Source organism: Chlorocebus sabaeus, chromosome 7 (genome assembly GCF_047675955.1).
Source record: "Chlorocebus sabaeus isolate Y175 chromosome 7, mChlSab1.0.hap1, whole genome shotgun sequence".
In the NCBI taxonomy this organism is placed as follows: Eukaryota; Metazoa; Chordata; class Mammalia; order Primates; family Cercopithecidae; genus Chlorocebus; species Chlorocebus sabaeus.
This window is the reverse complement of record NC_132910.1, coordinates 93,221,431-93,234,360: the sequence shown is the minus strand read 5'-3', so window position 1 is coordinate 93,234,360 and position 12,930 is coordinate 93,221,431. Positions and strand designations below refer to the sequence as shown.

Sequence of the window (12,930 nt, the reverse complement as noted above, 5' to 3'; positions counted from 1 at the left end):
TGAGAATTGGAACAGGATTAAAGAAAAGGAATTTAATTAATTGTGTCATTTACTTTCTATATTCTGACATCTTAAACAGAATATGTAGAATATCTCTCCATGAATTATCTTGAGTTAGGAATATGAATCATAAATATGATAAAAGCCAGATCTACTATTTTCCCTCAGAATATTTACACTTATTTATCTTACAGCCACTTGATGTTTGCCTATATTATGAACTTATAAAATAAAAAAGTGAGAAAGATACTAAAATAAATAGATGAGAAATTGGAAAAGAGTTCACAAACTGTAAGTAATTCAAGGGATTATAAATAAGACATTGACCCTCTGAAGCGAAGGAATCCTGCAGGGAACACAGGGAAGGAAGCCAAAGATGAGAACAAGGAAATGAACAGAGTGATAAGAAAAGGGAATTGTGGATATGACATAAGATTGTGGAAGGATATTTTTTTTTAAGTGAAAATAGGGGAAAAAAAGCATGGGAGAAAGCTGGAAAAGAAAAGCTTAAGAAAAAAGAAGTATTTTAAAATGAAAAGAACAAATGAAAACTATAGCAAAAATAGAAACAATACCTGGATGAGAAAGGTAATTAAGATGAAAATTAATTTTGCTTATAATTTAAGTGTGTACCTAGTTGCTGCTGTAGTAAATCATGCTGAAACCTCTGTATGTTTGATAAATAAGAATTACATCAATTCTAATACAGAAATTTTTGGTCCTTAATTTTAAATATTCACAGGAAATGAGGGTCACCCTTGAAAATAGTGTGTGTTCCGTAGGTGTTTGTTTAGTGAATGAATAAAGATTAGGATAATATAGGTCTGGTCAGTTTAATCATTTTTTTATTTTTATAAATTACAAGCTTTTGTTTGCCCTCTGAGACCACAATTAACAATAAATGTTTAATCTTCTTTTTGATGTGATCACAAAAACATCTCTATTTTAGAAACAAACATCTAGAATGTTAACACAAATCAAATTTATTGAGCATCCAGTATGTGCTCATTGTTGCTGCAGCTAATGGAAGAATCTAAGCGTGACTAAGACATTGAAGGTTGTTTATAGTATAAGTTTTTTTGTTTAGTGAATCAGACTTTGGAAAATATATCAGATCCAAAACTTACTAGCATTAAGACTAGACGAATTATTTAATCTCATGGAGAATCTGTTTTATTATCTGTAAAGTTGGGGAAATTATATTTATCTTATAGTATTATTTTGAAAATTAAATGAGATCCTGAAAATAGAGTACCTCCTAGAGTAAGGGTTCAGGTATGCAATGAGTAAATGCCAGCTGTTGTCATAATTATTCATTCATTTAGGAACTTTTATTGTGCTCTTACTATATTGTCACCATCATTATTATTAACATTGTTATTGTTTATTAAATATAATTCTTATCCACAAATAACATATATCCAGTGAAGAATATGAGTCTTAAGGCAATTGTAACAATTTTATGACCACATTCATTATTTTATTTGAATATAGAAACTATCATAAGGAATTACATCTTCAAGGTAAAGACAAAGCAATGTGGAAGTATAGATAAAAATTATTATTCTGACTGGAATATTCAGAAAGGCTTCAAAGAGAAGGTGATAATTGAGTTTGATTGCAAAAGAGCAGTGGGATTTCAGTAGCAAAGAAACGGAAGGGAGGTTGGGATGGAAAAATGTCCAAGTCAGAGAACACAAAGACGAAGATGTAAAGACTTCAAGAAATGTAGAACTGCTGTTGTAACTGGACAACAGACAATCATGCTATAAATGAGGAGTACCTCCCATGTGTCAAGCATTGAGGATATACTCTTGAAAATGACTACAACAATTTTTTCCTTCCCTCCTTCCTTCCTTCCTTCCTTCCTTCCTTCCTTCCTTCCTTCCTTCCTTCCTTCCCTCCCTCCCTCCTTCCCTACCTCCCTCTTTCTTTCCTTCCTTCTTCCTTTCCTTTTCCTTTTCCTTCCCTTTCCCTTTCCCTTTCCTTTTCCCTTTCCTTTCCTTTCTTTCTGATGGAGTTTCACTCTTATTGCCCAGGCTGCAGTGCAATGGCGTGATCTCGGCTCACTGCAACCTGTGCCTCCCAGGTTCATGTGATTCTCCTGCCTCAGCCTCCCCAGTAGCTGGGATTACAGCTGGCTGCCACCTCTCCTGGCCAAATATTTGGATTTTTAGCAGAGACAGGGTTTCACCATGTTGGCCAGCCTGATCTCAAACTCCTGACCTCAATTGATCTGCACTCCTCGGCCTCCCAAAGTGCTGGGATTACAATAATTTTCACTTTCATGGTGTTTATAATACACTAGATGATGTGACCAAGGAAGAATTGGACCCAGGTCATAGATGACCTAAATATGACCTTAAGATGTTTTAATGTTCTACTATGAACATTTATAAGGAGGAATTAAGTATTGAAGGCTGTGTGTCAGATAGAGTAACCGACTGGCCACTCATATAAAAATGAACTACTGCATTGTGGATGCAGAGAGGCTAACACTGAGAGACAGTAGTCATCCTGACAAAAAATGAGGAAGGTGAGCACTAAGATAAAGATAAGTAACATGAACAAAGAGAATTAAGATTTTGTAACAGAGTTGTTAGAACTGATGAGATACAATGATGAGGGAAGGAGAGGAATTGAACATGATCTTGAGGACTCTACTCTTGGAGGCTTAAAGGAATGTGTTGTCTGTATTTGTCACAGGGAACCAGGAAGGAAGAACCAGTTAGGGTCAAGAGTTAGAACATGTTAAGCTGAATAGGTTTTGAAACTCAGACTTGCCCATAAAGCCGTTAGGAATTGGATTATTTTGTTTGGAAGAGGTCAGAACTAGTCAAGAGATTTCTTAGTCCTTGGTAAAAATATGGTGTGAAAACCCTAAAAGGGATGAGTTCATAAATAGAAAATAGAATTAAAAGAAAACATCAGAACTTTACAGAACAGCTTGTTCATAACTTTAGGAGTTATATTATAGATGGTTCTATAGAAACACAAACTCCTTCATTTAGATTTAACAATCAACAATCAGTTCTTTGTTATGAGAGGAGGAGACCATTCAAACACCATGCTGCTTCTTTTCTTGCTATTTCAAAATGTCTTGGTTTCTTCATAGATGACTAGAATTCTCATGAGCAGGGAGGTGGATGAATAGAGACTGTTTCTGTTCCCAGAGAGTCACTTTGGAGGATGCTGAAATTATGGATGAATTGAAGACACAGATTCACCGTAAAGCTGAAACAGCTAAAGTGTCAGGGCCTGCCACTTGCATAGGCCTCTTACAAGACACTACAAGGAATTATAAACGTGCTTGTGGACAAATGTTTTTGCAAATTTGGCAAAAGTTAGTTATTTAAACTTTCATTAATTCAGAGTTCTGTCTCTATTCAGATTTCCCCTCCCTTTTCCTTCCCTTCTTATTGGGTAGTTCTGGAGAGGCTACTGGCAATGTTTTGGGGGACGTTGAAGTAAGAATACATTTAGTTTAGGTTTAGTGGAATATATGTCTACATTTTTTATAAAACAGCTTTATTGAAGTAAAATTGACCTACAAAAACCTGCATATATTTATACAACTTGATGAATTTGGACATAGGCATACCCCCATGAAGCTGTCACCACAATTAAGGTAATAGACAAACCCATCAAGTCTAAAAGATTTTTTTGTGGCCTTTTCTTTTGGTTGTTGTTGTTTTAAGAAGACTTAACATGAGATATGCCCTCTTAATACATGTTTAAGTGAACAATACAGTGTTATGAACTATAGGCACTATGTTGTACAGCATGTCTCTGGAACTTATTTTGCATAAGTAAAACTTTATGCCTATTGAATAGCAACTTTGCATTCCCTCTCTCCATTTCCTGACAGTCACCATTATATTCTCTGCTTCTATGAGGTTGACTATTTTGAATACTTCATGTAAGTGGAGTGTTTGTCCTGGAACTGGCTTATTTCATGTAGCATATTGTTCTCCAGGCTCATTCATTTTGTTGCAGATGGCAGAGTTTCCATCTTTTTTAAGGCTGAATAATATTTTTAGTCATTCTGTATATTGTTGGTATTGCTGGTCACCCAGTTTTTGGCAGAAATGCAGCATATTTTGTTGCATTGTCATGATAATTTGTCTTTTTGCATTTCAATTAACACGGGAACTCATTCCATTCAGAAGACTGAGCCCCAGCGTCATTTTTCCTTTCAGACTCAAAAGTTTATTTTTATGGGGAAATAGACAGAAGTTACTATATCACCTTTAATTGGTGCGATTGTTTCTTATACAGAAAATAATAATCGTAGATAACATTTACTAAATGCTTGCCACTTTTAGCTACTTTCAACTACATTTTATAAGTGAGGAAACTGAGACAGAGAGAAGTTAAATAAGTGGCAGATCTGGAATCCAAAGCCAGCACTCAGGTTCCCATCAGTAACTTAAACCACCAAGGAACCCTTACTCTCTGTCGCTGAGTTGGAAGCCAGAAGTCCCTGAGTGTAAAATCCTTGGGGTTTTAGACAAAGCAGTTAACTTCTAATGATCTTCAGGCTTCTTATCAGATAAATGGACAAAGCAGTTAGCTTGTAATAGTCTTCAGGATTCTTATCAGATAAATGAAGGTGGACTAGAACATAATGTTGGTAACTTTGGGGTGATCTCATGACCCTTTGAGAAAGCTGTGATCCCTTTCCATGACATAGAACAGACATAATTGTGTAATTAACAAACATTCTTGGACACCTTGAAACCAGTGTCTTAGCCCTAGGTTAAAATCCCCTGAACTAGAAAATATTTGAATTTCTTACAAATCTAATATTCTGCTATCTTAAGAAGAGCTGACTTCTAGTTTATTAGTGACTTTTTAAACAGGACACAGTTAACTATTAAGTGATTTTCATGATATGCCTTATTGATGGGTTGGTTTGTGTTGTATTCTTGTGATCTTGCATTTTCTGAATGCTGCTGACATCTTTCGCTTGAAGACTTTTTTTATTGAAAGAAAATTTTTAGATGCATCTGGATTGAACTGCTCTGAAGAAGTTACGGTGTTTACCTGAAGCTAATAAAATAATTTATGTTTTCCTAGTAAATGAGATCTGAAGAACAACCAAAGTGTCAATAGCAAAATCAATTTGACAAGGATCTACTATGAAATTAGGTTTCTCAAATAAAATGTAGTTTAACAAGAGACCATTCACTCTGTCTTCCTTCTCATGGGGATACTTTGCATTAGAATGTAAAACTGATGGCATGTTTTGAAGTCATAAACTTAGTATGTATCAAACTTCATGGCTTTCAAGATCAAAGGATTAAGTTTCAATTTAAAAGTATGGATTTTTTGTTATAAAAACAAAGTGTCTTACTAGAAAACAGAACAAGAAACATTTTATGTATTCTTTCTATGTCACCTAAGGAAATTGCAAAAGCATCCATTTGAAGTTGTGTAAGATTTAGTATACACAATCAGGAAAGTACTCTGTATAGATTTTTAAAAATGTACTAGCACTCTTCTGCCCTTGAGTCAAAATATCTAATATTTTGGGGTTTTTTCTATGTAAAATTTGGTTGAAAGATTGTTCATTATTGTTGAATTTCAACATGATTGCAAATTAAATGATGCAAAACTCAATAAAGTAAAATACACAAAAGAACAATTAACATGTTATCTCAGTAAGTATATAGAATAATGAGAGAACACACTGTTCTACACTGTAGCATAGAATTAAGATGTCATAAATCAGGAAAATATTATATCTTGTTTAGGTGCACAGGTGGCTTTTAGAAAGATTGATTAGCTCCTCTTTCCCCCTTGAGATGTGAGTTCATAGTTATTCCTGCAAAATTAAACAGAGTAATTCCTCATACTTCCTACAGTAGGTATGCTTCAATGCAAACAGCATGGCGGAGATAAATGTTTGCAACGTGTTCATCTCCTTGTCTGTTTCTATTCCAGATGCTCTCTATGATGTCATCACTGTGGGAGCTCCAGCTGCCCATTTTCAGGGATTTAAGAATGGTGGTCTTCGGAAACTACTCCATAGATTTGAAACAGAAAGAAGAAAGTAAGTAAAGACAGGAGGAAAGCACAGATTCCATTAATAACATCTCCCCTTTGAGGAAGTCTATATACAAGATTAGAATACAGAAGATTGGTCCATCACAATGTATAGTTCTTGACATCTTAACCTATTTAGTAACATGGAGTTGTTAAATATCTCAAAACTACCAGAGAAGAAATTAGATTAAACAAATTGCGTAAGTGTCTTCCTTACTGAGTGGCATTGTGATGGCAGAAAATTTTCGGGAAGTCATATGACTAAGGGGTGATATTCTAGTGTCAACTATTGCTTGCTCAAAGGAAGTGTTCAGAGATTTAGCTAGAAATACAGTCTAACTTAACTGTGGAGCCAAAGATACTGAATAGAGAATATGGCTCCTAATTTATGGTTTTTACCCTACTAGTAATTTCTATGCTGACCTCAGGCTCATTTAATTGTGCCACTTGAAAGAGACACAACAATACAGAATTCTGTGTTCTGTTCCTTAGGGGAAAGGCATGAGTATTACCACTATTATTTGTAATTTTATTATACTCTTTCCCCAGTTTTGTTTTTAGATGCTTTAAAATATTGCCTTATAAAGCTTTTGCAGCAGTAGTTTATAGTTCTGCCCCATGTCTCATCAGTTGAGCTTATCCTATAATATTCTCTGTCTATGACCACGCTCATGTAAAACATAAAGCGCATTATCCAGGTATGAAGAATAACTACTTTCCTTTTCAAATAGTTACTTGTCTTAAGTTAAGAATCTCAATTTTTTTGGTTTTAGATTCCAAGGGTATGTGTGCAGGGGTTTTTTTTTCCCCCACAGTAAATTGCATGTCACAGGGATTTGGTGTACAGGTTATTTTGCCACCCAAGTAATAAGCATAGTATCTAATAGGTAGTTTTTCAATCCTCACCTTCCTCCACCCTCCACCCTTAAGTAGGTCCTGGTGTCTGTTGAAGAATCCAAATTTTGAAAATTAGGGAAAAATACTCATTCTTCAGTCACAGTTGATTTAGTAATAGTATTAGAAAATCGGTTTGAATGCCAAAACCAGAAAATTTTTTAAAGTTTTATCACGTTTGTCAAATATAAAATTTGTTTTTTAGTGCCCAGATGTTTAGGAAGAAAGCATTTAAAGGAGGTGAGAGTTGAATAATTGACTTACTATCATATGAATATATAAACTACCAATACACATATATTTTTCTTTTTTCCTTTCATGGAATTGACTTTGGTACAATATTAAGTCTGTTATGGTTCTTACTATGATTTTTCTAGTTTTTTGTTCATTTTTGTTTGTTTGCTTTTGGTGGGTAAAGGTTTATAGTTTTATAAAATTATATTGCATGGGTAGATTAGAGTAACCATCACTATTATAAATATCATATAGAACTGTTTCATCACCACAAAGAAACTCCCTCAGGTTACCCATTAATACTCACACCCTTCTCACAAATATTATTGCAGTTGGGAGTGGAAGTCAAAGTTTCAACCATGGGCTCTCCAGGGGAGAGGCGACTCCTGTTTACTTTATGGGAGTTGGAAGTTAATTCACACCACAGGCTCCATGGGGGAAGGGATGCCATGCCTACTGAAGTGGAGGTATGGGTGGAAGACAGGGTTTTGCCCATGGAATCGAGTGGGGATGGAGGGTGTTTCTCACTGATTCCCTACTGTACCATTCTTCTAGTGGAGAAGGGACATGACGTTTTTGTGGTATTCACTTCCAGAACAGGTTGGTATGTCTGGGCCACCCTGTTCCAGGTTCTTTGGCTTTTCCTGGGTGCTATTTTTTGTTGTTTCTTTGCTGCATTGAAAAATTCTGTGGCACCCAGTTTGGGACATTATAGGAGGCAAAAAAATCCCATGGAACTCACTGTCATATCATTCCTTAAGTCCCGAGGTCCCTAACTAATATACCTTTTTAGTCTACCTTTTGGAGTTTTTTGATAGGTGACGTATATGTTTTATCTAGGATGTTTCATTGTGATTGACAGGGGAAATAAAATAGATTGCATTTACTCCATCTTGTCTGGAACTATGTCTCAGCCTTGAGAGTTGAGAGTTGACTTAATCTATTTTTTTTTCTTCAATTAAATTTTAAAGTGTATAACTCAATTAGAAGACTCAAAACTGCCCACAGGGCGGTCAGAATCCAGCTGAGCATATAAAGCATCAGTATGTGAAATATGGAACCTAACCCTATAATTTTATAAAATATATTTCTGTCAAAGACAACTGTTGAGTTCTATGGTTAGACTCTAACTAATATTTCTTAAGGTTTAAATATTTGCATAAATATTTGAATCCTTCACTTTTCTTCACTTTTTACTGTGCTGTTACATATCAACACACACACACACACACACACACACACACACACAGATCTTCGGTTACTTTTAAGATAAAAGTAGAAGTGTGTTCAGTGCTTACAAACACTGATTGCTTTAAATGTTTTATTTGTATTTCATTGCTTTATTGATAAAATACAATAAATATTTTAAAAGAAATAAAAAAGAACTTTGTGGATCTTAAAAGAATTCTCCATAGGGCAGTGGTTTGGGACAAATAATGCTTGCTGAGGCAATATACTGTTGAGCATGACTATCAGCCTACCCGTTAAATTAAGAGCTAACTTGAGCCGAGATTTAATGATTACAGAGTTATCGCACCATGCAATACATTTTCTGCAGGCTTTTTCAGCAACAAATATTGCATTTGTCAGTCAACAGCAATGTATAGAAGAATGACTATATGAAATGAGTAATTTGGGCTTTAGGTTAAAGTAAACAATGATGTTTTGCAGGACATGAAATCACAAGTGAGGAAATTTTTCTTTGCCTCGTCTTTCATTTGATATTGCCGCCAACCAAAAAAAAAAAAAAAAAAAAAAAACAGATAGCCAACTCTTTTAGGCCAGGTTTTTTTGGAAATACCACAGTCATTGTACTATTTCACCTTCATTTATTTTTTTTCTCATCTAAGCCAATAAAATACTGTCATCTGAGAAAAGATATAATTTATGTTTATGTCCGTTGATGATCTCTTTTGTGATTAATACAATGGCCACAAAATGAAAAGGATTTTAGCATAAGAACATTGCTTATAGTATTTATATAAAGCAATTCAGGTCACACAACCATATTTATTAAAAGTTATAAGATAATTAGGGAGATTGAACTTTTAAAGCACAGTATCTGAGTACCTTACTCTTGTGCTTAGAAACTTTGAGGAGTCTATGCTTATCCATTGGGCATTCAAAGCACCCATGATTTTCCCACCAATGTCTACCCTCATCACCCACTTCTATTGTTGTTTCTAAAACGCTGTATAAACTATTTCCTAGATGGGCTTCATGTATTTCTACCTTTTCCTTTTTCCTTGTTCTGTTTCCTTTTATAAGAAATTATTCTGTTCTCCTCATTTTCTACTATTTTTCATTTATTTCTGTGAAAGCCATTTACATAATCCTACTCAAAATTCTACACATGGTCCATGTGAAAATTTCACCCCTGTAATTAGGCTTTCCTGATTTTTCAAGTTGATTTTGCTCCCCTCCCTAATATTTTATTTTTACTTCTCTTGTAGCCTTACTAGGCCAAAGTAATGTATTAAGGTTTTTCTTGTGTGATGTTTCTGTAATACATTATGCTTTCCTTGAATAAGAGATGGAGTGCCTTGTGTATATAAGTATCATGTAGATCAAATACACAGGCATTGGAATTCACATATAAATCAGATATAGTTGCTGACTTAAAAGCTAAAAACCAGAATTGGAGAAAAGATTTCACAAATAATCATAATGCAATAAGATTAATAATATAGAGAGCAGGGGTTACCAACCTTGGCTGCACACTAGAATCACCTTTGGAGCTTTGAAACCTTTTGTTTATAACAGGATATCACCCCAGAAAAATTAAGTGAAAGCCTTTGGTAGTTGGGCCCAGGGATTGATACATTTTAAAAGCTTCCCAGATGAGCCTAATCTGTAGCCAGAGTTGAGAACTACTGATATAGCTATGAGCGAATAGTGCTATCTGAAGACAGATAAAAGGTTTGGAGAATAAAACCAGAAATACTTACACAAATGAGTTGAACTTGAAAAACTATATAGAACTTCAATTGGTATATATCAAGAGGAAAGGAAATCTAAGTAAAAGAATATTTATTGAGATATAAAGTATTACAACTCACTTACTGGAAATTTTTGTTTGGAGAATCCTAAACTCATTAGAGAGTTGTAAAATGGAACTGAATGTGAGGGTAAAGCTATAAGAATTTTGATCTTGGACAATCTGGACTTGAGTAACATTCAGACACACATAATTGAACATATCATAGAGGATTTCATACTGAAAACTTGATATCTTTCTAAGAGAACCAAAATTCTAATTACACATTTTTTAATAGACCCAAATCAGGATGTTTGTGACTTATGTATTCTCTTGTAACATCAAACACTTACTTGTACCTGGTGTCAGTTGATTTACTTCAACACCATGTGAAAGTTCGTGGATTTCTCCCTCAGAATATAAATCAAGTTTTTACTTTTAGTATTGTTTAACAGAAAGGAAAATTTATTCCTACAACATATATTTTGCTTTCTTTAAACTTTTTTTTTTTTTTTTTTTTGAGATGGAGTGTTACTCTATCACCTAGGCTGGAGTGCATTAGTGCCATCTCCATTCACTGCAACCTCCACCTCCTGGGTTTAAGTGATTCTCCTGCGTCAGCCTCCCAAGTAGCTGGGATTACAGATGCACACCACCATGCCCAACTAATTTTTATATTTCTTTGCAGAGATAGGGTTTCAACATCTTGCTCAATCTGAACTCCTGGGTTCAAGGGATCTGCACACCTTGGCCTTGCAAAGTTTTGGGATTACAGGCATGAGCCACCACACTCAGATTTTTTTCCCTTCCCTTCCCTTCCCTTCCCTTCCCTTCCCTTCCCATCCCATCCCATCCCATCCCAGAGTTTCGCTCTCGTTGCCCAGGCAGGAGTACAATGGCAAGATCTCGGCTCACTGCAACCTCTGCCTCTTGGGTTCAAGAGATTCTCCCGTCCCTGGCCTCCCAAGTAGCTGGGACTACAGGCACACACCACCACACCCTGGCTAATTTTGTATTTTTAGTAGAGACAGGGTTTCACAGTGTTGGCCAGGCTGGTCTCGAACTCCTGACCTCAGGCAATCCACCTGCCTCGATGTCAGGAATATCAGATTCAGACGGAACTTTCGCTAAGTAGGATCATGACCTAAAAGCCTAACTCTTTCATTAACACAAAGAAGTAATTAAAACCCACACTCTTTGTTAAAATGGAAAAAAAAAAAAAAAAAAAAAAAAAAAAAAAAGGCCCACGAAGGACATGTTAGCTTCTTCTTGAGAATTTTAATTTGCTACTATCTATGTATTCATTTGGAACTACAGAACTAATGCCCTGCAAGTGGTCCTAATTTGAATGCCTGTCTTGAGTGATTACCCTAGTTACACACCCACTTTCCCCAAATATGCTCCAGATGCTCTTAATGAACTTTTGCTTCCCCCAGATTTCAGTCAGAAAAGAGAACAAAATCACTTCAAAAAGTATTAAGAAAAATAAACTAAAATTTTACTGATAAGAATGTGGCAGATTCTACTTGATCTTGCAACAACTACAGCTTGTGCTGGGATTTGGGACTTTTTTTTTTTTTTTTTTTTGAGATGAAGTCTCACTCTGTCACCCAGGCTGGAGTGCAGGGGTGCAATCTCAGCTCACTGCAACCTCCGCTTCCCGGGTTCAAGCGATTCTTCTGCTTCAACCTTCTGAGTAACTGGGACTTCAGGTGTATGCTACCATGCCTGGCTAATTTTTTTTTTTTTTTTTTTTTAAATTTTTAGTAGAGCTGGGGTTTTACCATATTGGCCAGGATGGTCTGGAACTCCTGACCTCGTGATCCACCCTCCTTGGCCTCCCAAAGTGCTGGGATTACAGGTGGGAGTCACTGCACCCAGTCTGGGGACCTTTTTTAAAGAAAAGTAAAGCAAGGTCTTAGTCTATTCCTGCTGCTAACAAAATATCTTAACTAGATAATTTATAAACAACTGAAACTTATGGCCCTCAGTTCTAGAGACTAGGAAGTCCAAAATCAAGGCACCAGCAGACTGAGTGTCTGATAAGAGTCCATTCCTCATAGATGGCACCTTCTAGCTGTACCCTCACCTGGTAGAAGGGCAAGGCAGCTCTCAGGGGCCTCCTATTACAAGGACAGATTCCTCATGACCTCATCACCTCTCAAAGGCTCCAGTTGCTAATATTATCACCTTCATGATTAGGTTTCAACATATGAATGTTGGGGAATACAAACATTCAGACCACAGCAAACAACAACGTAAAGAGTTAAAGCAGCCGTATCTCCTGTAAGATCAATGGTTACACAGTCACAGGGCAAAAACTCTGAGACTGAAAAGTTTTCTTACTACTGTAAGGAGGAATAAGGGTAGATACTTTCTTATTCTCTCTTATAAATAGGAGGCTTTTTACATAAAAAGGGGAAAATCTTAGCAGGGAAATAAGCTGTCCATAACCTATAACATAATAGGCATCCAATAAACCAGGAATGGGAGAACTGGATGCAAAACCTTATACTGTTCCCTTTGAAATGTGTTTTTCTGATAGAACTATTAACCACTACTTAATTTGGGAGATGCAAAACATAAATTCACATTTCTATGCCTTCTCCAGTAACAAATGAGCAGACTAATCAGTAGTTACAAAAATATTTGTTTTAATCACCTTCACTTTCATTCTTAAGAATAAAAATTTTTATGAAAGAGAGTGATTTGAAAGCATTCAGTGAAAGCAATGTGATCGTATTATTTGATTGGGAATGATAATTCTTTTTTTCCCT

General features: G+C 35.6%; 1 protein-coding gene across 9 annotated transcripts in view; it reads left to right on the top strand.

Moving 5' to 3' along the window:
- INPP4B (inositol polyphosphate-4-phosphatase type II B) overlaps positions 1-12,930 on the top strand; it is an 819,089-nt gene that overhangs the window by 649,187 nt on the left and 156,972 nt on the right. For all 9 annotated transcript variants that reach the window (XM_007999870.3, XM_073017650.1, XM_037992380.2 and 6 more), the window contains one exon: positions 5,947-6,055. In XM_007999870.3, the coding sequence (XP_007998061.3) occupies positions 5,947-6,055 (109 nt within the window). The remainder of the gene's footprint in view (positions 1-5,946; positions 6,056-12,930) is intronic.